Source organism: Aplysia californica, unplaced genomic scaffold (assembly GCF_000002075.1).
Source record: "Aplysia californica isolate F4 #8 unplaced genomic scaffold, AplCal3.0 scaffold00018, whole genome shotgun sequence".
Taxonomy (NCBI): domain Eukaryota; kingdom Metazoa; phylum Mollusca; class Gastropoda; order Aplysiida; family Aplysiidae; genus Aplysia; species Aplysia californica.
Genome location: NW_004797288.1, coordinates 599,938 through 623,279, shown reverse-complemented (window position 1 = coordinate 623,279; position 23,342 = coordinate 599,938). Strand labels below are relative to the sequence as shown.

General features: G+C 38.9%; 1 protein-coding gene across 1 annotated transcript; it reads right to left on the bottom strand.

Annotated features, from left to right (window-relative positions):
* Positions 1–1,795: 1,795 nt before the first annotated feature.
* On the bottom strand, positions 1,796–23,185 carry LOC101848863 (putative sodium-coupled neutral amino acid transporter 7). The gene is made up of 11 exons (XM_005090494.3): positions 23,105–23,185; positions 18,896–19,079; positions 18,009–18,130; positions 16,422–16,620; positions 15,727–15,868; positions 14,392–14,484; positions 9,980–10,037; positions 8,824–8,958; positions 6,696–6,820; positions 5,927–6,126; positions 1,796–2,599 (listed from the first exon to the last, which is right to left on the bottom strand). The coding sequence occupies exons 2-11, from the start codon at positions 19,053–19,055 to the stop codon at positions 2,397–2,399; spliced, it is 1,437 nt and encodes a 478-aa protein (XP_005090551.1). The 5' UTR covers positions 19,056–19,079; positions 23,105–23,185; the 3' UTR covers positions 1,796–2,396.
* Positions 23,186–23,342: the final 157 nt, after the last annotated feature.

The following is a 23,342-nucleotide window of genomic DNA, read 5'->3' as shown; positions in this document are numbered from 1 at the left end:
GTGTTAAATACATGTATGACATGGGAAGAGTCAGGCCCTGGAAAAGATGGACAGAGGGGGGAAGAGAATCATTAGATAAAAACAATATAAACATGCAACAGGTGGTACAAAAAAAGCAAGTGAAAGACTTTTGCTTCTCTCTTCTAAGTCTTAAGGTCACAGCGACTGGAAAAAGTAAAAGGTAAAGTAAGTAAATAGGAAAATAACTCAAAGAAATTGCACCTAAAATCTGCCATCAAACAGCACATGTCACACTGTTTTGACCCCAGAGTCTCTAACTGAAGAGTAACATATACAGCATTTCTGCAATGGCATGTCACCAAAGCTAGTCTAGACTGACACATGTATACGGGTACACAGCATGACTCAAGTTGAGTTAAGTTCTTACAAAATACCCATGACACGACTGCCACTGTTCAAATACCCTCCATTTTCATTATCACAAAGCTTGAGACAAAGCAAGGAAACTTTGTACAATACAACAATTACACCTGGCAGTTGAAGGCACAATAAACAAAAACATTTGTATGGCAGCCTGGGAAAAACCTTTGTTTGAGGAAAGAGAAGAACATCGACAAAATAAGGTCATTTGGTGCTGGGAAAAAAACAGGAAAAAGAGGTGGTTTTTTTCCCAAGAAAGTCTTATACACGTTCTCATATGCATACGGTGATATGAGAACAATTTGCAGATTCAGAATTTACTCTATTTTAGAAAGTGACTTTTTTTTACAAGTCTTTGACCTTTCTAGGCAGCAAAACATTAAAAAAACAAAACAAATAAGTTTAAAGCCAAACATGTTATCACATCAACAGCAACAAGAACTGTTTTTTTCATTCTTATTCAGTTATATTCCTTAACAAACAAAATGTTACATGTCAAGTCCCACAAGAGTCTCATTTACGGTACAACTGAGGCATCATGTGAAAGAAAAAGGACAGAAATCTGAACTCTGTAATTTGACACTTGAGTATGCCATTGTCAAATTCTTCTATTATGTTCCCACCTGTCCTGAACACTAGACTGTCCAAATAACTTATTAAAATCAATCCACTGCTCAGTGTAAGACTTCATCAGATGTCATTTTTCAAAATGGCAAGTGCGGAGTCTTCCACTGTGCAGTCAATATCTTGTTGGCCATTAATCACAAACCAACAGGACATATATGCAGCCCTGAAGTATGTGATGGAGATGAACTGACCCGCTTTCCTCCTCCATTTTCACAGCAAAGCCATAATGTCACATGTGACCGTTGTCCAAAGCTAATGTCCATACCTTTGACAAAAAACTAGAACCTTTTTTCTTCCCTTTTTACTCAGAGCCTTTTTACAATACAGATAATTACACTGAGAGCAAGTATCTTTGGTACAATGTATTCAGCTACATTACCCACAGGAAGCCGTTTTTGTGTTTAAAAAAACAACACAACCAAGACTTCCGTTTACAAAATTAAAATCAAATGATTTTATCTTATTTTAGAAAAATAAAAAAAGTATATATATGTGAAGAAAAAAAAAAATTTAGTTAGACCAGACAAAATGTTAAAATATTTTAGTTTACAAATTTACCTCCCTGCACAATCTGTCACTTAAAACAATTACCCTTTCAAAGACTTTATACAACTGGAAAACATCAACAAAAACCCCACTAGTGCAATGGACAAAGTGATGACATACAAAAACCCAGTCAAGATTAAATAAAGGGTTTCACTTCAGTTATGAATTTGGGCTACAGTACACACTTCTTTCAGTGCAAACCATAAATTACAATTAACCCCCCCCCCCCCCCCCCCCCCCCCCCCCAAACAAACACGCACACCATCCTCAAGGATATCAATTTCCTGTTCCGGCTCAGTCCCAGTCAATAAACAATAGACTGTCATGTGGTCCCATAATTTCATCCAGCCAACACTGACCAGCATACACGGCAAACGAGAATACAATCTAACATGCCCTGAGTAGAACTTGATGGATGAACTGAAGAAGATTTCGCATTTTAAAAATCCATAAAGAACATAAAATGATATCCAGAATGGTCAAAGGCCGACGATGCAGACAGGAGGGGATAAACATTTTTTGACATCAATAATATCAATAGATAATGCCATCATTTCAAGTTAAAATATTGCAAAATTAATCAGAAACAATTTTTTTCTATGTCTAGAAAAGAACATGTTAATTATGGACGTCCAGTGCGCTGCAGGAAGACCTTTTTTTCTACATGAAGTTTGGCAAGGATAAGGCAATTTCTTAAAGAAATACAGTATTTATTTATTTTTGCTCTCTTCCTTCCCCATTCAGGCTTGCAGGGTAAAATTTAAGAATTCACTAATACGCATGACATACAAGTTAACAACAGATGGTATTAACTACTTAGCTTGGAGTAAATTTTGTACTTTCTAATTACTGGAGCAAGTAAAATTGGACTTGTCAGCATGGACACCTTGCATGTCTTTCATGACGGCCTGTGAGAGTGTCAGACCAAATATAAAAGCTCCAAGCACAATAAACACGATGGAGAAACCCTTCATGAAGTGAACAAGTCTCGGCTGAGGTTCACCTGTCTCAATTCTGTCTTGCATAGTCTTCAGTAGGCACATTCCTGAGGAAATAAATAGAATATCATACTTAATTCAAGCAGAAGAATGGGGGTTGAATGGGGGTGATGGGATCCTCGTTATGGTGATACACATTGGTACAGCAATTTAAGTTCTTTGATTCTTCTAACTGGGCACAGTTGGTCAAAAAAGTTACTTATCCAAAAGAAGAAGAGGGAGATCAACGAATTCAGAGGCAATAGGTGTACAGCTTCAGTAATGTGCACACCTCTGTAACATATGGCAAGAGAGGCAAGAAGAAGGAAAACTGGATCAAGCAAACCATAGGTTGAAAAAAAATGCTAATCAGACATCGGCCATATTCAAAACAACCCCATCCCAGCTCAATAGGTGAATGAAAGTAGTATTCTAATTCCCACATTTACCAAGCCTGAATTGCCACAGCAGTTAGGAGGGAGATACCTGGACTCATGATTAAAAGATCCCGGTATCAGATGTTTATGTGAGAGATCTGATGTTTTGTCTTAAAAAAAACAAAAACCCACTGATATTTTTTCCCCATTCCACCAGTGTGTAAATTGGCAACCTACTAATAATAATGACAAATAGCATTTGTACAGCGCAAAATCCCGGTCTACAGCAAACTCTATGCGCTTTACACTATATTATTACCCCAGCAGACCACAGAACATTCAGAAACATTCTCAGCTTCCCGGTAAGCATACAGTGCCAGCAGCTGATTAAGAACTAAAACACTACTAAACTGACAAGATCTTTCATTGTCTATAGCTGGGTACCCATTCTCACCAGGGTGATGTGAGGAAAATTTGTGTAAAGTGCCTTTCCCAAGGACACAACAACGAGTCTCTGATGGGATTCGAACCCACGACCTTACGGTTGCACGTCTTAGACTACTTACAGCCTAACCACTAGGCCAGCGATGCTAGCATACACCTACACACAAGCTGTGAAACAAAGAATCTAACAGACTTCAACCTTACCTAGGAAGTGATCTTCAATCAACTGTTCTGCTTCATGCTATCAAAACCAGCATAAAAGTGCTATCCGTACGGGCAAAAGGGGTTAAAAAGAACTTAAAAACGTTTGTGAGGCAGCGTGGTGGAATCAGGCTCTCGTCAATTTTTGGGCATGTGGAGTTGTTGGTTGCATCTTAAAGCTTGTTCACTTTCCTTTATTTGGATTTTTAGAATATCAATTTATCTTGAATACGAGTCGAGATATTTGTGAATGAAGGACCCCTAACAAATTTTTCCGTATCCTTTCTGACTCTCTGTCTTGAATCACCTCACTTACAAATTACACATTCTTTTTCCAAAATTAGTTAGGTCACCTGTTTTCAGAGGTAAAGTTAGTGAGAAAATGGTCGCCAAAGATTAGTTATTTTCTTAGCTTAAGAGTCCGTGGTAACTGAACATTTACATTTTTTGTGCCTTTAATCCACGTTTTTCAGGAAAGTCCACACTGAAATGAGCTCTTTAATGGGCATGAAAGGTGTTGAGCCAAAAAACAAAAATTTGATATAAATTCACAAACCTGCGGAAAAATACAAGTTTCATCACCTTGATTATTTTGACGAGAGCCTGATTCCACCACGCTGCCTCACATTTACATCTGAATAAAAACATGAACTTGCTTGAAACTTCAATGTAAATGATGTGGGTTTGGCTCCAACACAGAGCAGATATTTTATGGAGTATCTCCATCGTCCTGCTGTGATATTGTATCAAACACAGTCCAGTCTGGTCTGAAACTGACCTCATAGTCTCAAAGCGAGAGATCTAAATGTGAGGCATCATGTTTTTAGTTTTTTTAGTTTTTTTAGTTTTTTAGTCTTAGTAAGAGTTTTACGGCGCTCGCAACTGCATAAGGTTATATGAGTGTGCGAAATACAAGTTGATTGCATTCACAACAGTTCACTGCACGGCTGGGCTAGGGTCAACGATCAGATTTTAAAAAGTAAAAAACTTGAGGTAAAATAACAATCTAAAAAGGATAACCTGCTAACCATAAAAATAACAGTATTTACAATTTTTCATAAAAGGCCATCGGCCTTTTATAAAATCAAGGATTCTGTTGGGATAAATGATGGAAAACAGACCTTGCAATTTTTTACATTTAAAATATTTCTTTCGGGTCTCTCCAAAGTCTAGACATTCTGTTAAAATGTGTCTAATCGTAAAATCTGTGTCCAATCCGTCACAGAACGGCTTCTCATCTCCTTGAAGGAGGTATTTATGTGTCCGGGAAGTGTGTCCTACGCGTAATTGAATAAAAATGACTTCGTCTCTTCTGTAGAGACCCGAAGGTTTTCATGGACCCAGTTTGGGCTTTAAGTTGTGTAGTTTGTTGTTGGTCCCAACGATTCTCCCACAGATCGCAGGTGTAGTTTTTGACTATATTTTTTTCTCAGAGGGAGAGTGTTCGTCGTTGATCCCAACGGAAGAGACAAGGATTCCTTCGCCAGGAGATCCACCTGCTCGTTTCCTCGGATTCCAACGTGGCTAGGTAGCCATGCGAACACGATATTTTTCCCTGTTTCATTCCAAAGCGTGTATTTTTGTTGTTGTAACCTAACTAATTTTGGAAAAAGAATGTGTAATTTGTAAGTGAGGTGATTCAAGACAGAGAGTCAGAAAAGATACGGAAAAATTTGTTAGGAGAATTTTCTACGGAGTCCAGTGCCATGTCATTTATATTTTTAGTGAAAGAGGAACGTGGTGATGAACATGCAGTACAATTTAAGACACAACTTTTTTTCCAATCTGTGTTTCAATCATCTGCTCAGACACATCTTCAATTCATCCTGGAATCTCTTCCTCTGTGATTAAAAAAAAAAAGGTATCACCATCTTTCAGTTCATTGACAAACTTTAACACTGGTATCAAGAACATAAAGGCCACCCTTTCCTAGTTTGTCTCATTTTGAGATGATACAAGACAAAGTGTGGAACTTTTTTTTTTATAGTAGAGGGTTTTATGGCGCTCCCAACTACATAAGGTCATATGAGCGCCAAGGGGTGGGTGTCAACAGAGAAGACTTAGACTGTACACCTCTCTAGCTTCAACAGCACAAGGTCTGCTTCGACTATCAAGGCACCCCGGAAATAGCAGGTAACAAGAGAGTGACAAACATACAAAAGAAATAGAGGGAAATGACAATAGTAAGGATCAGGAAAGAAAAAGCAGCAGGTCCCTGTTGTAGATCAGGTACAGTTAAGAGCATGACATGAGTCAGTCCATTTACAATTCTACTGTGCTTGAACGAGAAATGTCCCCCCTTTGGGAATGGCCTAAAGACACAACAGTCAGTGGCACTGCCCCGAGGGGTTGTGAACTTTTATCATGACTTACCTGGGAAAATAAAGATGAAGATGGCAGCAAAGGCTCCCAGAATTTGTATAACAACTCCAATATTTGGAATGAAAATAGACAGCAGCAGCGTCGCAATAAACCATAATATAGTGGTGATGATCCTACGTCGTCTTTCCTTCAACAGAAATTCCTCTGGGGTAATTTTCCATATACGTGACCATATACAATCAAATCCAGCCCTGCAAAATATTTGAACCAAACCTTAGATTTTTAATAGAACTGACAATGTCACAAAACAAAAGGCATGTAGGGACATTTGCTAAAGTACATGTTATGTTCCAAGTAAATCTGAACAAACTGGTCATTTAAATCTGCACAGAATCATAATGGCATTTGAAAAATTACATTTTGTCTCCATATTTTTTTGCTCACTCTGAAAAGCAAAGTCAAACAGAGTAACATTTTCTTTGCAAGAACAACAGTATATCTATTTGAATACACACTGAGACATCCATGCTATAAACAGTTTAAACAATCACTAACCATTTGAACTTTTGACGGATCAATGGTGATAAATATGAAAAGCATTAAAGTTGCATACAGCTACCACAAAATAAAAGAATAGGATAATACAGATATATGCATTCATTTTCTCACACACACACACACACACACACACACACACACACACACACACACACATTCATGTTTGCTAGTACTGACTTGTAATACAAATCAGATTAACAATTATCTCTTCTAAAAAAGGGTAGTATTGACTAAAACACACAAAATATGAAGATGGACCAACCTTCCACAAAATAAAAGGATGGGGTATGTTGTGTACGTCTTGATAGCGATTAGCACAACAGCAAAGATGACTGGGATGTCTGGATCAAACGACAGCAGAACGTCTGAAGTAATCTTGTCACCAAACTACCAATGGATTGAAAGGAAACAAGTCAATATATATACAGGGAAAAGAGAGAGAGAGAGAGCGAGAGAGAGAGAGAGAGAGAGAGAGAGAGAGAGAGAGAGAGAGAGAGAGAGTATATATGATGTGCACTTATAATTCACCCCTCGTATATAGAGTATAATGGAATACATTGAGCAATGCCTTGCCAGATAGAAGGATGACACTTCACTTCCGACAAACACTTCTATGATTCTTTCTTCCTGCAGTCAAGTTATACCACCTTCAAAGAAATACAATAGTGTCAACTTTACAGCAACCCAGATAATCGTAACCTCCATCTATCAGCAGCTTAGGTAACGGAATTTCCCTGCATAAAGAACCCCATTAAAAATTTTCCTCTAATAGCAACCTGCACTGCTATAAATAGTCTGACATAAACAAACATTTTTTGACAATTCAAAAGCCGTGTGAACACAAAACTAAAACTGGCCCATAATAGTGAAGGGTGTCCAGCAATATTTCAGAAATTTACTACCCAGCAAATCAAGCCCACCACCAGCTCGAAAAAGGGAGTTCATTTGTGACATCAATAACATATATTATTATTACTTAATATATGGAACAAAAACAACACACAACAAAGTCCAGTCGACAAAATGGAGGATAGACAGACGATTGCAAGCAAGCTTGGTCGCCGCTAGATGTAGTTTTAGTAAGGTTGGTGAACACCAAAACTGGTCCATAATCTTGGGGCACATGCACCCCTGCTCTCTTGTCTATTTCCTCAAAACCCTCTCAGGCAAAAAATTCACTACATTAAGCACAGTAGTTCAGTTACAATGAGCCTCCTTTCTTTAAAACCTCTCCCGGCTGGGAGGAAACGTCTCAGCGGCCATTGTGGTTTGTTTGTTTGCTTGAGTAAAGAGAAGCACATCGACACAATAATGGTCATTTAGTGCCGGGAAAAGGTAAGCCAGACAGACAGAAACAACAGTAGAGGGAAAGTAAAGAAGTAGGATCTAACAGTGGCATCCTCCAACCCGCCCATTGTGGGTAACATTGTCCTAGCACAGGTTTGACTGAACTTGGACACCAACAACAAATCTTATAAATAATATGTGAGGCAGCGTGGTGAAATAATAAAAACACATTTCCAAGAGAATGTTATAGAAAAACATTGATCAAAGGCACAAAATATGTCATTTTCTGTTTTCTACGACTCTTTAGCTATTGGAGTTACAAAACTTTGACGGCCATTTTCTCGCTAATTTCACCTTTGAAACCAGGCCATCTCACCTCTTTTAATTGCAAATATCTTGAGTTCTATTCAAGATAAATGGATATTTATTCAACCAGAAGCAAGGCAAATAAATCAGCTTTTACATGACACCAATAACTCCACATGCCCAAAATTTGACGAGTGCCCGATTCTACCGCGCCGTGACACATGTATGTCAATGTGCATAGGGCAACATCTATACTTATTAGAAGCATGGCTCCTCGAGATGGACCAATCTGCTTAGCAAAAGGCAAACAAAAGGAAACATGAGCCAATATAGAACATTTACAGGAAAGTGACACTCAAAAATGATGTTTTTGAGTTTGAGAAGCACATCAACACAATAAGATAATCTGATGCAGGAAAAAATGTGAGTCAAACTAGAGAGGGAAAGAAAGAAGTAGGACCCACCAGCGGTACTCTGCACCTCCCCCACCCCCACCCGAACTATTTGCACCCAAAAATAAATAACAGCAAAAAAGAGACATCTAAGTCGCTACCTCAGAATTACAAAGTTCTATGCGACATTTTTTGCTGTTAATGGAGTTACAAAGACAAAGAGGTCAGAAACCAAATGTTCTATCTGCTCTATCAAAATCGTAAGATTATTCAAAGTCATTATCAAGATATTCAAACAATTGCATTTGAAAAAGCTTGACATGATGTGACGTCGAATTTCTCAAAACTAGGTATTGTGCAGATAGAACATTGTAATTCTGAGGTAGTTAAGTATTAGGACAGTACCTGTAGGTATCCCAGCGCCGCCGTGACTGTGTATGTGAGCACACAAAGCACCATAGCAAGGGAGATGGTCTTGGAGAACTCTCGCAGATTTCTCTTTTCCATGCATGAGTAGATTGGGATGATACTCACATGGCACTGAAACACAGACAAAAAGGATAGCAAAAATGAGTAACACATTATACACAAAATGCCTTTAAACATTACCAAGACAAGGTTTCATTTCCCCTTGAAAGAATGCACCCTTGTCAACCCCCAACCCCCCTCCCCTCCTGTAAATTCCCTGAAAACTGCTTGTGCGCTCTCTCTTTATATTTATTCACCTGTTTTTCAGTCCACAGCAAAGTAACAGACTGCACAAGTGTCATGTAGCAACATTGATGACCAACTGACAACTCCGCAGTCTAAATCAGGGGCTTGATAGTTTTAAGTTAAGATTTTAAGGCTTGCAAAATCAAACCTGTTCATAACAGTAACTCAAGATCACAGAGAAAAGGGACCTTTATAGACAAGTGGTGGCTATGGACAGTATCTGAGTTATAGTGACTTACTAGACTTGACAAAGTCAAGAGGTGGTTTAACGTCTTAAATCCCAATTTCACCTCTCCATTTCATTTCCATCAAAATTGTTGTTATCGACCATAAGAGCATCTTTGAATTGACCGAATGTACACACTCTGTCAGAGGACAGGTTGGCTGGAAACTTTTGTAGTAAAGAACTGCCATGAGCAGGTTTTGAAACCTACACTCTCTGTCAGAGGACAGGTTGGCTGGAAACTTTTGTAGTAAAGAACTGCCATGAGCAGGTTTTGAAACCAACTTGTTAGGAAAAATGACTGACCTTGGCCATATTCGACAGGGACCAGTATGGACAGGTTAAAAATATAGGAAAAATACAAGGGTGTCACAGAACAATGGCAATAAGTACAGGTGACTGTTATGGAGAGTTGACCACTAAAGCAGTTCGACTGTACACAAAAAGCTAGCAGCTCTAGTCTCACTAAACTCATGGGAAAAATGAAAATTGATGCCATAAGGACTTTCATTTACTCTCATAATAGACATTACGTTTTACATAAATATCCTTCTACCATTTTTTTTTTCATTAAAAAAAAAAAAGAATTGATCTGACAGAAATCAGTAAAGGCATTCCACAAACCTGATAAGCAAAGCAAATGTCTGGCACCACAAGAAAAACATCAATCCATGACTTTGGTCTGAGGAGGAGACAGATGACAATATTACTGAACAAACAACATTGAACTGCATAAGAAAAAAAATTATAGACTATAGAACATAAATAAAAGTGAACTTGCGAGGATATCCCATTCTAATGAGATCAAATGGTAAAGGTAATAATAATAATAATATTAATAATAATGAAGATCATTTCAATAGCGCCCACTCCCGTGTAAACACAGCTCTAAGCGCTTTACATAAATTCATGTACGAACAATATTCACGCACGCGACACACACACGCACACACACACACACTCACACACACATGTGCACACACATGCATGCCACACACACACACATCAACTCGCTTTTCACACACGCATGCTTACACATCGTTACGAAATGAGCACATTCACACATATATAATAAAATAATATACACAATGCAATTCACAAAATACATAAATGGATAAAGGGTCATTTACATAACATTGTCCAGAACATGAATGTACTGACATAAAAATGATGTCATTAAATGTGTCTTTAAAGATTAAAAAAATTTAGACTCAGATGTTGTATGTCTCAAGGGTTGGGGTAGAGAGTTCCAAACTGATGGAGCAAGGTGGGCAGACGATCTTTCAGCTATTTTTTTACCCCCTTTTCTAGGAACTCTTAAAAGATACTGATCCTGATCTTAGCGATCTAGATGGAACATAAATCTGGAAGAGATCACTAAGATATGAGGGAGCTTTGTTATTGACACATTTATGACATAATATTGCAATTTTATATGACATTCTAGCTGACACGGGAAGCCAATGCAACGTTCTTAGCATGGGAGTAATGTGATCCCTCCTCTTTTTCTTTAGTACAAGCCTAGCAGCATGATTTTGAAAACGTTGTAACTTGTGAAGAGTGGTATTTGGTAAGTTAGCTAGTAAAGCATTGCAATAATCGATGCGTGAAAACAAGAAAGATGACAAGAGCGTTTTCAACGAGAGTTCATTCAAAAACATAGACATATGACCAATTTTACTCAATTCACAAAATAAAATGGTACATAAATAATTGGTATGATGTTCCATTGACAATTTTGAATCAAAATACACTCCCAGACTTTTTGATGTTGCTTTATAAGTAAAATACAGTTTTTCATTTTCAGTACAAATATGATCAATGTCTACGGGGATATGGGTATACTTATTTACTTGGTTGGAGAATAAGCATCATTGCAGGCGGCACAATGCCATAGCTGCTCCTCCCTCCTCTCCAGGATCCACGAAAGGGTCTGCCTGCTGATCGTGCCAATAATCAGCTGGTTGGATATTCTTCTGGCTTTTCCACGCAGGTTGCTGTCTCTCCCCAACCCTCTGGAGATACCAGCTTCCCTTAGTCTATCCATTGTGTGTGAAGTGGTGCCTTCATCCTCTCTGTGGTCGTAGACCCATGCTGTCAATGCTGCCATGACTGTTGGTGGATCTAATTGCATGGTGCCGCCAATCTCAGGCTGGCCAGCTAGCTTATCAGCATGTTCATTGCCTTGAACTCCTGCATGACCAGGGCTAAAGGTCCATACAATCCTTGTGAGTCTGCTGCTTTGAATTGCCTCTCGCCAGTCTGCATACATTAAATGTTTCTTCACTTTTTCGAGGGTACTCATTGAGTCGGTGATGAGACTGGCAGACTGATACTCCGCAGTTTTAATCCAGTTAACGGCTTCTGTGATGACATCCATCTCCATGCACATGCTGGACTTGGTTATACTAGAGGCACCAGACATCTCTCTCTGTATGACCCTGTTTACACAGGCACTGAAAGCCTATCCAGATTTGACACCACGTTGTACTGATCCATCTGTGAAGATGACTATGTCGCCCTGTTCATTGTTCTCCTCTATCAGCGTCTCTACCTCGGCATTGGCTGCTCCCTCTGGTCACTCAGGATATTCTCTGCCTAAGGTTGCTACCACTCGAGTATACCGCCCAGGTGTGTCATTGGTGCTGACCCAGGCGCTGCCCCTTTGGATGTCTTGCACTTCACAGCATTTAGCCAAAGCGTCGCCGCCTCACTCATCCATACAGTCCCTCTAAGCAGACGCGTGCGTACAGTTCTTCCCACTTTGTCATGTAGTGGTTGCTGATCATCAGCACAGACTCTCAAATATGCTTTCACCTGAGCAATCTTGCGACCTTCTACCATGGCTGGAAGGTCCAGGAGATAACGCAATGACTTGCAGGGTGTGTTTCGAGTGCATCCGAGAACAGTCCGCATACCTTCGTTCTGAATTCTTTCAAGGCGTTTCAGCTGCAACGTTGACAAGGTGAGGAGACCGAGGACATAGTCTATCACAGACAGCACAAGAGTCTGATATAGTATGGCAAAAATTCTCTGTAGCATTCTGTTACGTGCCATGGTTTTCAGTGCGGTCAGACCTTTTCTGGTTCTTGTGATGATCCTGGTTATGTGATCTTTACCTGAGAATGATCTGTCAAAGGTGATACCTAGATACCTCAGTGAGAGCTCATGCTTCAGGACCATGTAGTTGATCGTGACTGTGGGCATCTCTGCTATAACCGCGTGATTGTCCAGCGAACACCATTGCACAAAAGGCCTTGTCGGAGTGGAGTTTGCCGTTGTGGTTTACACACCATTGCCCAATTCGATCCAGCTCCTGTTGCCCCACGTTAGCGGTTTCTTGCCTGTCCTTACCCTGTCTATATACAAGGATATTATCCACAAAGCTCAACAAACGCCATGGGCCTTCCAGTTGTCCAGAAGTGATTCCAACAGTGCATATGTTGAATAAAACTGGTGAGAGCGATGATCCCGGTGGCATCTCCTGTGTGATGCTTCTGGTGTCAGATGTCCAATTACCCAGCTGCATTGCAACTCTCCTCTTCAGCAATGCCTCACCTATCCATATCATGAGCTGGAGGCTAATCTTCAGGTTGATCATAGTTCTCAAAAGGACATTGTACTCAACCAAATAGAAGGTATCCTCGAGGTCAAGCGCTGCTATCAGAGTCTCCTCATCTCTTTCAAACTAATCATAAACATAATCAAAGTATAACAGGGTCATGTTTATTTGTAACGAAGGCTGTATTTAGTATTTGTCCAGTCCTTTCTCACGACACGTTTTTATTGGGCGCATATCAGATTAAATGGACGTGACATGCGTCCGTCGCGTTGTGCTCGATGATGCAGGCTTTTGTGGGTTCAAATGGTATAACAACTGAAGGCACCATTTACTTATATTGCACAGAAAATAATTGAAGGTCAGTAAAGAGCAAAACTTTTTATGGTACTTAACAATCAAAGTAAAATTTCTAAAGAAAAGTGATTTGATGAAATGAGAAACACAAATTTTTTTCTTTAACTCACTAACTGCCGTTACTGGAGTGTATCCGGGATGAGGTTACGTAATAAAATTGCCGAACCCGGAGGCCCTCCGGTATGGACTTTAATAATTTTGTTCCATTTTCATCCCGGACTGCAACTGGGTCTGGCAGTTTACAGCAGTTAGGGAAGCCATTTCGACGTGATAAATTACTAGAGTCATCGGCCTTATGCTTTAGTTTTTTGGTTTTTTTGGGGTGATTTTTTTTCCACAAGAGACCTAGGCCTAGATTTAGGCTATTCCCTGCCAATTCTCAGTTCTGTTGTGATTTCCCTACACGATGGCATCCAAGAAGTGCCGCAATATTTTTGATGCATTAGCGGACAAAAGTGATGATGAGACGTTTCATGGTGTTGGATCGGACATTGAAATAGGTGAATTAGATGTTGATAGCGATGTTGACCCATCATTTTGTGTTCGGGAAGGAAAAAGAAGGCAAAGATTACCTTATTATAATGCTAGTAGTGTGCCAGAATCAAGTCCAAGATCTAGATCTACTACAAGATCTAGTACAAAGAAGAACTATCTTATCTAAGGTAAACTATAACAATAGTGGTGTTTTATCTATCTGTTGTGTTTGTTTGATTGTTATTTGTGTCAAAAACAACATAAAACACAACACAACTAGCCTAAACAAACAACAATGAACAACAATAAGTTGATTTCACATTATTAGTTTTTGTCAAAAATTGACCATTTTTTTTTTAAATCGCAAAAACCCCCCCAAATTATAGCATATATTGAAAAGATATTCGGCATGAGTACACTAAAGCATGTAAATGCACTGCGCACAAAAGTTCAAATCCCGAAGTACAATAGTTTTTGAGTTACGATTTTTTTAAAACACTCTAAAAACCGCGGCAGACCACTGCTGTTGAGGCTCCACGGGCCTGGCAGTCAGTGAGTGAAAGTAATACCAAAACACAAGGGTGAAACAGTCTGAAAGAAAAATAAATGACAAGAGGACTTTTTAGAAACAAATATTAAAACTTACGAAGTGGCTATGGAGCTGGGTTCAGTATGGGGCAGGAAATACTTGGTAGTGACCAATGCTACAACATACAGGATTCCAATCACACCAACAACACTGCAAGAAGGAGAACAAGCACAGTGGCAATCAATGCTCCATACAAATGGAAATTCAAGCAGTTGTACTTTTTAAAAAAGAAATAAATATGACACAAGGATTTGTACATTTTTTTTTACTGTAACTATTATAACCATTTTGGCTAGTCGGCTTTGTTACAGACTTTATAACTATATGCATTTCAAGAACAAACACAAAATGGGTGATCATAGAGGTTATGAATTCCTTTCTTTACAGCCATGAAGCTCATAAATGAAGAACACACTTATAATCTTTTTCCTTTTTTGTTTTAGTAAGCGTTTTACAGCACTTGCAACATAATAAGGTCATATAAGTGCTGAAGATTAGAAGTGTTACAAAAGAGTTAGTTTAGTTTTAGTAGAGATTTTACGGCACTCGCAACTGCATAAGGTCATATGAGCGCCAGAAGATTAGAGGTGTTACAAGAGAGTAACAAACACAAAAAAGAAGAAGGGGAGATAAGGACGATAGATGATAGATAGAACAGAAGGAGCAAACCACACCAGAGCACCCGCCAACCACCCAAAAGAGTAACAAACAGAATTTTAAAAAAGAAGGAGAAATAAGGATGATAGATGTTTGATAGGCAAGAAGGAGCAAACCACAACAGAGCACCCGCCAACCAACCAACCACACACATTTACCATCACATAGAGCAGTACAATGTCCATGGTAACACTGAAAAAAGTAGGAGGAGCATGTCACGTCTGGTGGTATGCAATGATAAAGTTCTATATATTTTATACAGTAGAGGGTTTTACGGCGCTCGCAACAGCATAAGGTCATACGAGCGCCAAGGGGTGAGTGTCAACAGAGAAGTCTTTACAGGGAATCAGACTTAGAATGCTCACCTCTCTAGCTTCAACAGCACAAGGTCTGCTTCGACTATCAAGGCACCCCAAAATAGCAGGTCACAAGGGAATGACAAACATACAAAAGAAATAGAGGAAAATGACAATAGTAAGGATCAGGAAAGAAAAAGCAGCAGTTCCCTGTTGTAGATCAGGCACAGTTATGAGCGTGACATGAGTCAGCCCATTTACAATTCTACTGTGCTTGAACGAGATATGTCCCCCCTTTGGGAATGGCTTAAAGACACTTCAGTCAGTGGCACTGCCCCGGGAGGTAATGATAAAGTTAAACAAGCCAGCACCAACAGCTAAATTTACACCCAAAAATCACTCAAGGAATAAAGTGCAGAGAACACAAAACTACACTTACCTTGCATACTTGAGGAAGTCAATTTTTCTAGGAAAACAGAGTGGTAGAATGAGCAAAACTGATGAGACACTGATGGTGAAGGCACGGCTCATGTAAAACGGGTTGCTGCCACAATAAAACGATCTCGCCACATCAATGAAAACTGGATAGAAAGCAGAAAAAAGGGGAAAAGAACACAAAAATGAAAACAGGAGTCGCCCTACAAAAAGATAATAACTGCAAACACCAATTGAACGTTAGCACACTTTACCCAAAGTTCACAACAATCAAAAGAGTATGCAGTATCATATTCATAAACCTCTGATGTGTAACAATGCCTGCCATAAATACCTTACTAACAACACACTCACAAGGTACTTGAAAACAAATTTTTAAAAGGCAATAACTAGAACTGGAATACATTCCAGTTGTGAATATTGCCAAATGCTGTTTTAAAATTCATGTGGATGAAACGTGGGCACTTAATCTAGAACTGGTGCCATCACACACCGCTTCTCAGGAAGCTGAAGATGTTTTGGAATGAGATACAGTCTGCAGGGGTATGAATAAACTGTGAAGTGCAGAGTCTACTTTCTAGCACAGAGATGTGCTCAAAATGAGTCTGTTAAAATCTTTTCTTAACAACCATAGGTTAAAAAAAATAAATTATATTCCCTGTTAAGAAACGAACCGAGGATCACTTTGTTATTACTCACACAGCTCCCATTGGTCTCCTATAATGATGAGGAAGGTTATGCACGTGCCAAAACAGTACAGAGTAATGGACACAGCACACGCCAGCTGAGCCATCGGTCCACACACCGAGTGTACAACGTCCTGATAGGTGTTGGTTTTTTTGATGTCCGAGCAATAACCCAGGATCATGATGGCCATCACCACAAAAACCAGGAAAACCTTATAAAAGGAATAAGAGTAAATAAAAACAAAAGTTGCTGGTAATTTTTTTTTAACATCTCAGGAAGGAAGAATGGGAAGAGACACAAAGTTTTACGGCAGAAAAGTCCAAGAAGCACCATCCTATCATCGGAAAAGCTAAGAAGAAGAAGAGTCTGGTTTTTGAGAGTCGAAAACAGTTTTAGTTACAAACACCTCTTCAGAAATTGTATTATTTCAGAGGATACGCCTGTATTTTAACATCCATCTGAGAAAAGGCAGAGCCAGTATCTGAGAGCTATGATATAGGATCCAAAAAAGAAGAAAAAATCAGTAAATTTGGAGGGAATCAGGCTGATCCCTCAGTATAATAGACTTTTAATTGTAACGAGTGAAATGATACCTAACCCCCCCCACACACACACACACACACACCATACATGAAAAGCAGCAGCGAGACACAAGAAGCATTTCTATAACCAGATGAAGTCCTGTGTTGTGTGAAAATAGATATACGGCATACACATGACTACAAAGTACATATCACTAGGCTACTTGGTAAAACCTACAGCCACCTACCCCTGAGGCTTAGCTTGGGCATTATTACAGAAGTAGAAAGAAAACTACAGGTATGTCCCAATTCTTGTGGACAGCTTCACTAAAATACCACAGATTTCAATTCTTGCAGACAACTTCACTAAAATACCACAGATTCTTCTTCAAGTAGTAGATCTGAAACAGAAGTAGGGGATAATCGTTCACCAATATTTTCCCTTCTCTGATTCTCTAAAAAGTCCAATAGTATTCTAGTCTTTTCCTGTCACCTGTCAGTTTGAGTTTTCTGTGTAAAGTATTCTTAGTCTACCTCTGCTTTTTCTGCCTTCTACCTTTCCAGTGGCAAAGCATATGTGTTACGAAGCAGTGGAATCAGATGCTTATAAATTTTTGGGCATAAACAGTTTATGGTATTATCTTAAAAGTAGTTCATTAGTCTTACTTTGCTTTTTAAAAATACTCATCTACCTTGAATAGAAGTCAAAATATTTGCAATTGAATGTAATGGGGAGTAGCCTGGTATCAGAAATAAAATTAGCAAGAAATTAGCTGCCAAAGTTTGGTGACTTCCAAACTTGTGAAGGAAACAGCAAATTAAATTTTTTTTAGCCTTTAATCAACCTTTCGTAACGTATGTGCAGGAATGTGATATAAAATGGACGTAAAAGGTATGGTATTGAGCTTTTGTTGGAAAGATGTCAATTTCTTTTACTACACTATTATTCTGTAAATGTCTGATTTTCCAATGATGCGAAACCTACGTATCTGTATTCCCTAGAGCAAGAAGAGCTCAATATTGGTCTTTATTGGACAATTTCATTCTGGAATAAAGTATATAGTTGAGGAAAACATACCGACTGGATAATTATGGCAATCAGCACTCCTCCTGCCTGATGATATGCAATAGGGAAGTTGAGCAAGCCAGCACCAAGGGCTGCATTTACCACCAAAAATGCTGAAGAAAACCATCCTGAGCCTGAAAAAGTAGAAATTTACTTTTTATTCAAAGCAATCACAGAGCACACAAAAATTTTTCAAAGACAATAACTTGTACTTGGACGATATCTGCTGCGATTTTTTATTTATAAGTAAACATACAGTTATTGACCTGAAAATGACAGTCTGTGCATCTCAGTCCTTAATTTTTAAAAAGTGAGATCAAGATGGAAATATGAAAGACACTTATCACAAACTTGCCTGACATCATGTATGTAGGAATTTATACACCTGGCTAATAGAGTAAAGGATCTTGTCAGTATGTTCATGTTTGAGTGTCTAAAAAACTGCAGCTTGCACTGATGCTGATAATGTATTGGAGATTTATATCACTGAACCTAAAGGAAGTGAGGTCACCTGGTTTCGGTGGAGAAATTAGCGAGAAAATGGAGGCTAAAGTTTGGTAAATCCAATAGCTAAAGAGTACTTGAAAACAGAAAAATGACATATTTTGAGTCTTTAATCAATGTTTTTCTGTAAAATTCGCATGGAAGTGTGTTTGTATATATGGACATAAAAGAGGTTGAGCCCAAATATAAAAATTTGATAAAAATGGTCCAAACTTTCAGAAAAAAGTCTGTTTCTCCGATTTCTGTATTTTGACGAGCGCTGATATCAACATGCTGCCTCACATATATGACCTTATGCAGTTGCGAGCGCCTTAAAACCCTCTACTAAACTAAAAAAAAAGGCAAATTCTACACACTTCGAGGTACACTTTCACAAAACATTTCTTTTTTCTTACCTGTCTGAACTCTCACTTCCGCCACACTAACAGTAACAGACCCACTACCAAGAATAGGTCTGAGTTCATCATCTTTTATTTCACTGTCATATTCATGGTCATACTCTTGACTAGGACTGACAGAACGTCTATGAACGTCCGATGTCACTTGAATTGACATGGTTGCTTGCTCTCAGCATAAATCCTGAAAACATAGAAATCAAACAAAAATCTTCAAATAGCACTACTACAAAGCACTAAATTCTAGAGGATTTTTGCCCATCTTCCAAACTGTAATTTTACTCAGCTGATTTGCACAAAAAGAAAAAAAAAAAAGAATTTTTAATGTTAAATTTTTTCAAAAACCGAGCATTCACTTGAATCACAAGTCAACCACCACAGTCCGTCCCCATAACAGGTGGACACATGCAGAGGACAGGAGAAAGGGGTTAAGAAGGAAATGTATCACGTGGTACTCTACTATCAACATGCCATGAGAATAAATAAAGCGCCATTTTAATATTTCTTTCTTCTTTAACTCTCCTGGTAAGCAAGACGTACTTTTATGTTTGCTTTCGATCTCCCAGCAAGAAGTATTGAGGGGAAGTGTTAGTTTTGACGATGGAAGATGTTCTTAAAGAATTCGCCACAAGTGAAATCAAACAGATCTATTGTTTAGTTTACACTTAACAGAGGGGACAAAAAGATGTGAAATCTAGAGGAAGGAAAGAAAAAATGTATTCCAAACCTACTATATTCTGACAATGTGTAAAAACACAAGGAGAGGAGGGGAAACTATGGGAGTATCCAAAATTAGAAATCTAGGTGTTTTCAGGGAAGGAGGAAGATCTCCCCTCCACTTCTTTGACTTCGACTTTGACAAGACCAGTTACTTTCCGAAACTTATTGGCATTCATTCCTTCTTTCTTTTAACACCCCCCCCCCCCCCCCCCCCCCCCCTCTACTCAACAGCATTGTACCAAAGACCATCTGCTGGCAATCGATCATAGAGAAATTTTTTTCCTGGCTCCTCTTCAGTTCTGCCATCTATAATCTTGCAGACAGGACAGACAGTATTTCAAGACAGGAGCAGATGATGAATATATAAGTATAAACATGGAAAGCAATATTTGCCCCAATTTTGGTCTTCTGGAACATCCTTATGTTTCATTCATCAAAGGCATTTTTACAGAGGTAAAAAGGAATCCACCAAATTGTTTTCAACCGCCATAAAAGTCGTGACTAATTAACAACTGTCTTTCTGTCATTATATTTTTGGAATATTATTATTATGATCTATCAGGGGGCTCTCGTGGCCTAGAGGTTAAGGTGTTCACCTCTCATTCAAAGGTCACGGGTTCGAATCCAGGCAGCGACGGAAAAAATGTTCTCTAAAACTGTCTCCTTTCACCTCCTTTCATACTCTCTAGCAATGTTCTGTAGTCTGCTTTCGTCTCCACTTTCTACCCCCACCCCCTCACCACCTTTGCCCCCCTCCTCTCGGCTCCTGACTCTTTCTGCTACTCTTTGGCTCCTTCTTACTGCTGTCTTTCAGCCACACCCCTGATCTTCTTGGAGGAAAGATCTAGCCTTCTTTGGCAAGGGCAAAAAATCTTGGAGGTCCCGTGAGCAAGTTGCGCACGTTAAAGATCCCTTGGTTGTCTAAAATCGATAAGAGTAGGCTTCTGCCGCTACCCGGGCAAAATTCAAAATTTCCTACCAACTGAAAATGTTTAATGTGTCCCGCGCGCTCATATGACCTTATGCAGTTGCGAGCGCTGTAAAACACTAATAAAAAAAAAAAAAAAATTTCTATCAAATAAAATTAGAACATAACAAGAGTGGAATTTGTTTTACAATGGTATACAAAAATACACACATGCATGAAATAATACACAATATAATAAGGCCGGCACTATTTCTCCGAACGTTAGGGAAAATAAAGCTAGGCACTATTTCTCCGAACGTTCGGGAAAATAAAGCTGGGCACTATTTCTCCAAACACTCTGAAATCACATCCTTTCCCGCAAATTTCGGATATTATATAGATCTATAATTATAGTATAGGCCTACCAAAGATTGTTCGTATACAATATGGTTCAATCGGTCCAAAAAATGTCCGCAGTAAATATTTATATAAAGAAATGCTACAGTTCCAAACAGTTTTTCGCTAGAGATATATGCCTATGAAGGGTGCTGCTCTTAAACTTAATGTGTTGTGTTCACTCGTGTGCTGTCTAGATCTAGATCTACGGAGGGTTATTGATAATGACACGTAGAACTAGCATCTGCGTTTGTAGCGGCCGCGACCAATCAATCGTGGCTCGATTTTTGGTCGGGGAAAAAAAAGTCAAATAAAAATTTAAAAAAAAAAAAAGAAAGAAACCGAACCTCTTTACTTTTGAAAGAAAGTTCACCAAGCTCCACTTCGTCTCTTTCTCACTTGTTGTCACCACATTTATTTGTTGAATACGTTACAGTTACTTTTATTTTTTCCTCTTTGTGGTGTTTTATTTTGTTAGTGTGTATTTTTTTCTTTCTTGTTATTGTTCTGACGCGTTGTTTTTCTATCAATTTTTTTTTATTGGGGAAAAAAGGTGGGCCGGGGGGATGTTGTATAGTGTAACATCATTTAATTTGATGGTCCTACCTTCATTAGATTCTAAATATATACATATGTATATATATATAGATTTAAATGTGTTATGTTAGAGCGTACGTTCCATCAAAATCGATTACATCTACTGACACTGGCAGGCCCCTTAATGTGTGTGATTCCATAATTTACATGTAATATCCTGTACTTTGTTTTAAAATTAAACGCACATTAAGTAGTTAAAACAGCCAATCTTCTTCGGACAGGTGGACTCACGCCCTTATTTGTTAATTTTTGTGGTTGTTTATGGGCTGTTCTAATTTTGATTTCATTCGGTTGTGAAACTTTTCTTTTTCACGTTTTTACACTCATCTAAAAATCTCAAGACTAGCTCTTGAAAATTGAAATAATAGACCTAAAAATTTGCTGCTGCTGTGTGTGTGTGTTTGTGTGTGTGTGTGTGTGTGTATGCATGTGTGTGAGTGTGTCTGTGTGTGGTGGTAGTAAGTGTGTAAGTGGAGAGTGAGGAACGTGTGTGTGTTTGTTTTTCGGGCTTTATTCAGTAACAGTTCAAAGTACAAAAATAGAAACACAGGATCCATTCACTCCAGGGCTCATGAGTCGTTCCTCTCTTTCAGTTTCACTCATACTCATTTAATTCTCTCTCTCTCTCTCTCTCCGACCCCAACACACGCTAACATCCAATGGCCTGCTCTTCTCATAGAATTTGCTTCTGATCATGACCTCTTGACGAATAAACATTAGAAGCGCTTTAACTTTTCAGGCTGGCCTCAAATTCATCATAAGATAAAAACTCGGCTCTGGCACAATTTAACGCCATTTTGCCCGAAGTGATCCCGGTCTCTACCCAGCCTGAGGCGAGTCACGAGTGAGGAAGGACAGGAAGCCGGAGTCACGAGTCACAGGAAGTCGGAAGTGATGTCATGCTGGACAAGAATCAGAGTCCGAATAACATTTTTTCATATTCGGACTAGAGTCCGAAAAGTTTCGGACTAGAGTCCGAATAGTCACTTCGATAATATAATTATAGATCTATATATATATCCGAAATTAGCGGGAAAGGATGTGATTTCAGAGTGTTCGGAGAAATAGTGCCCAGCTTTATTTTCCCGAACGTTTGTGCCCAGCTTTATTTTCCAGAACGTTCGGAGAAATAGTGAACAGCTTTATTTTCTCGAACGTTCAGAGAAATAGTGCCCAGCTTTATTTTCCTGAACGTTCGGAGAAATAGTGCCGCCCTGATTATTTTTGCCACGGCACGGGGGCAACCTCTCTGAAACCCCCCACTGTTATGGCTAGTGCGCATTAATACACACGTAAATACAGTGGGTCCACCAAAGTTCAATCCAGCCAAAATAAATTTTTAGAACAAAAAAGGCAGAAAAATATTACTGGCTAATGTGGTAGGGTTCACTTAGTTGACTTAGCCAGCTCCTGCCTTGCCTTGCTTAGATGGCCATTTTGCCATTCGGTCCTTAAAGAAAGGACCTTAGCAGCAATCACTTCTGTTTCTCATGTAAACAAACGGAAAGACAATTTCCAAAGAGCCCCAAAAAGCATACCACACAAATTTAACACATTAGTTACTCGTTAGAACATTTCGATACTTTTACCTCGTAATTAGTGATTTTCGATGGCAAGATTGTTTCCTGAACATTTATCAGCTGAGAGCCATCGACCATTTTGTCACCATCACGTGACTTTAGACAATACTACACGATAACACGCTTTCTTTGTTTACATCCAATGGCCACTTCTCTTTGTGACAGAAGTATTTAAGGTGGGGAATACAAGAGACGGACTTCTCACTGCTCTTCTCATAGAATGTTTTTAATTTAGTTTAAGTAGTCG

Coding starts and splice junctions, on each gene's coding strand:
- LOC101848863 (XM_005090494.3), bottom strand. CDS start 19,055: ATGTCAATTCAAGTGACATCGGACGTTCATAGACGTTCTGTCAGTCCT. Junction 16,621..18,008: donor TTGCCATAATTATCCAGTCG/GTATGTTTTCCT, acceptor TCCTTTTATAAG/GTTTTCCTGGTTTTTGTGGT. Junction 14,485..15,726: donor GACTTCCTCAAGTATGCAAG/GTAAGTGTAGTT, acceptor TCCTTCTTGCAG/TGTTGTTGGTGTGATTGGAA.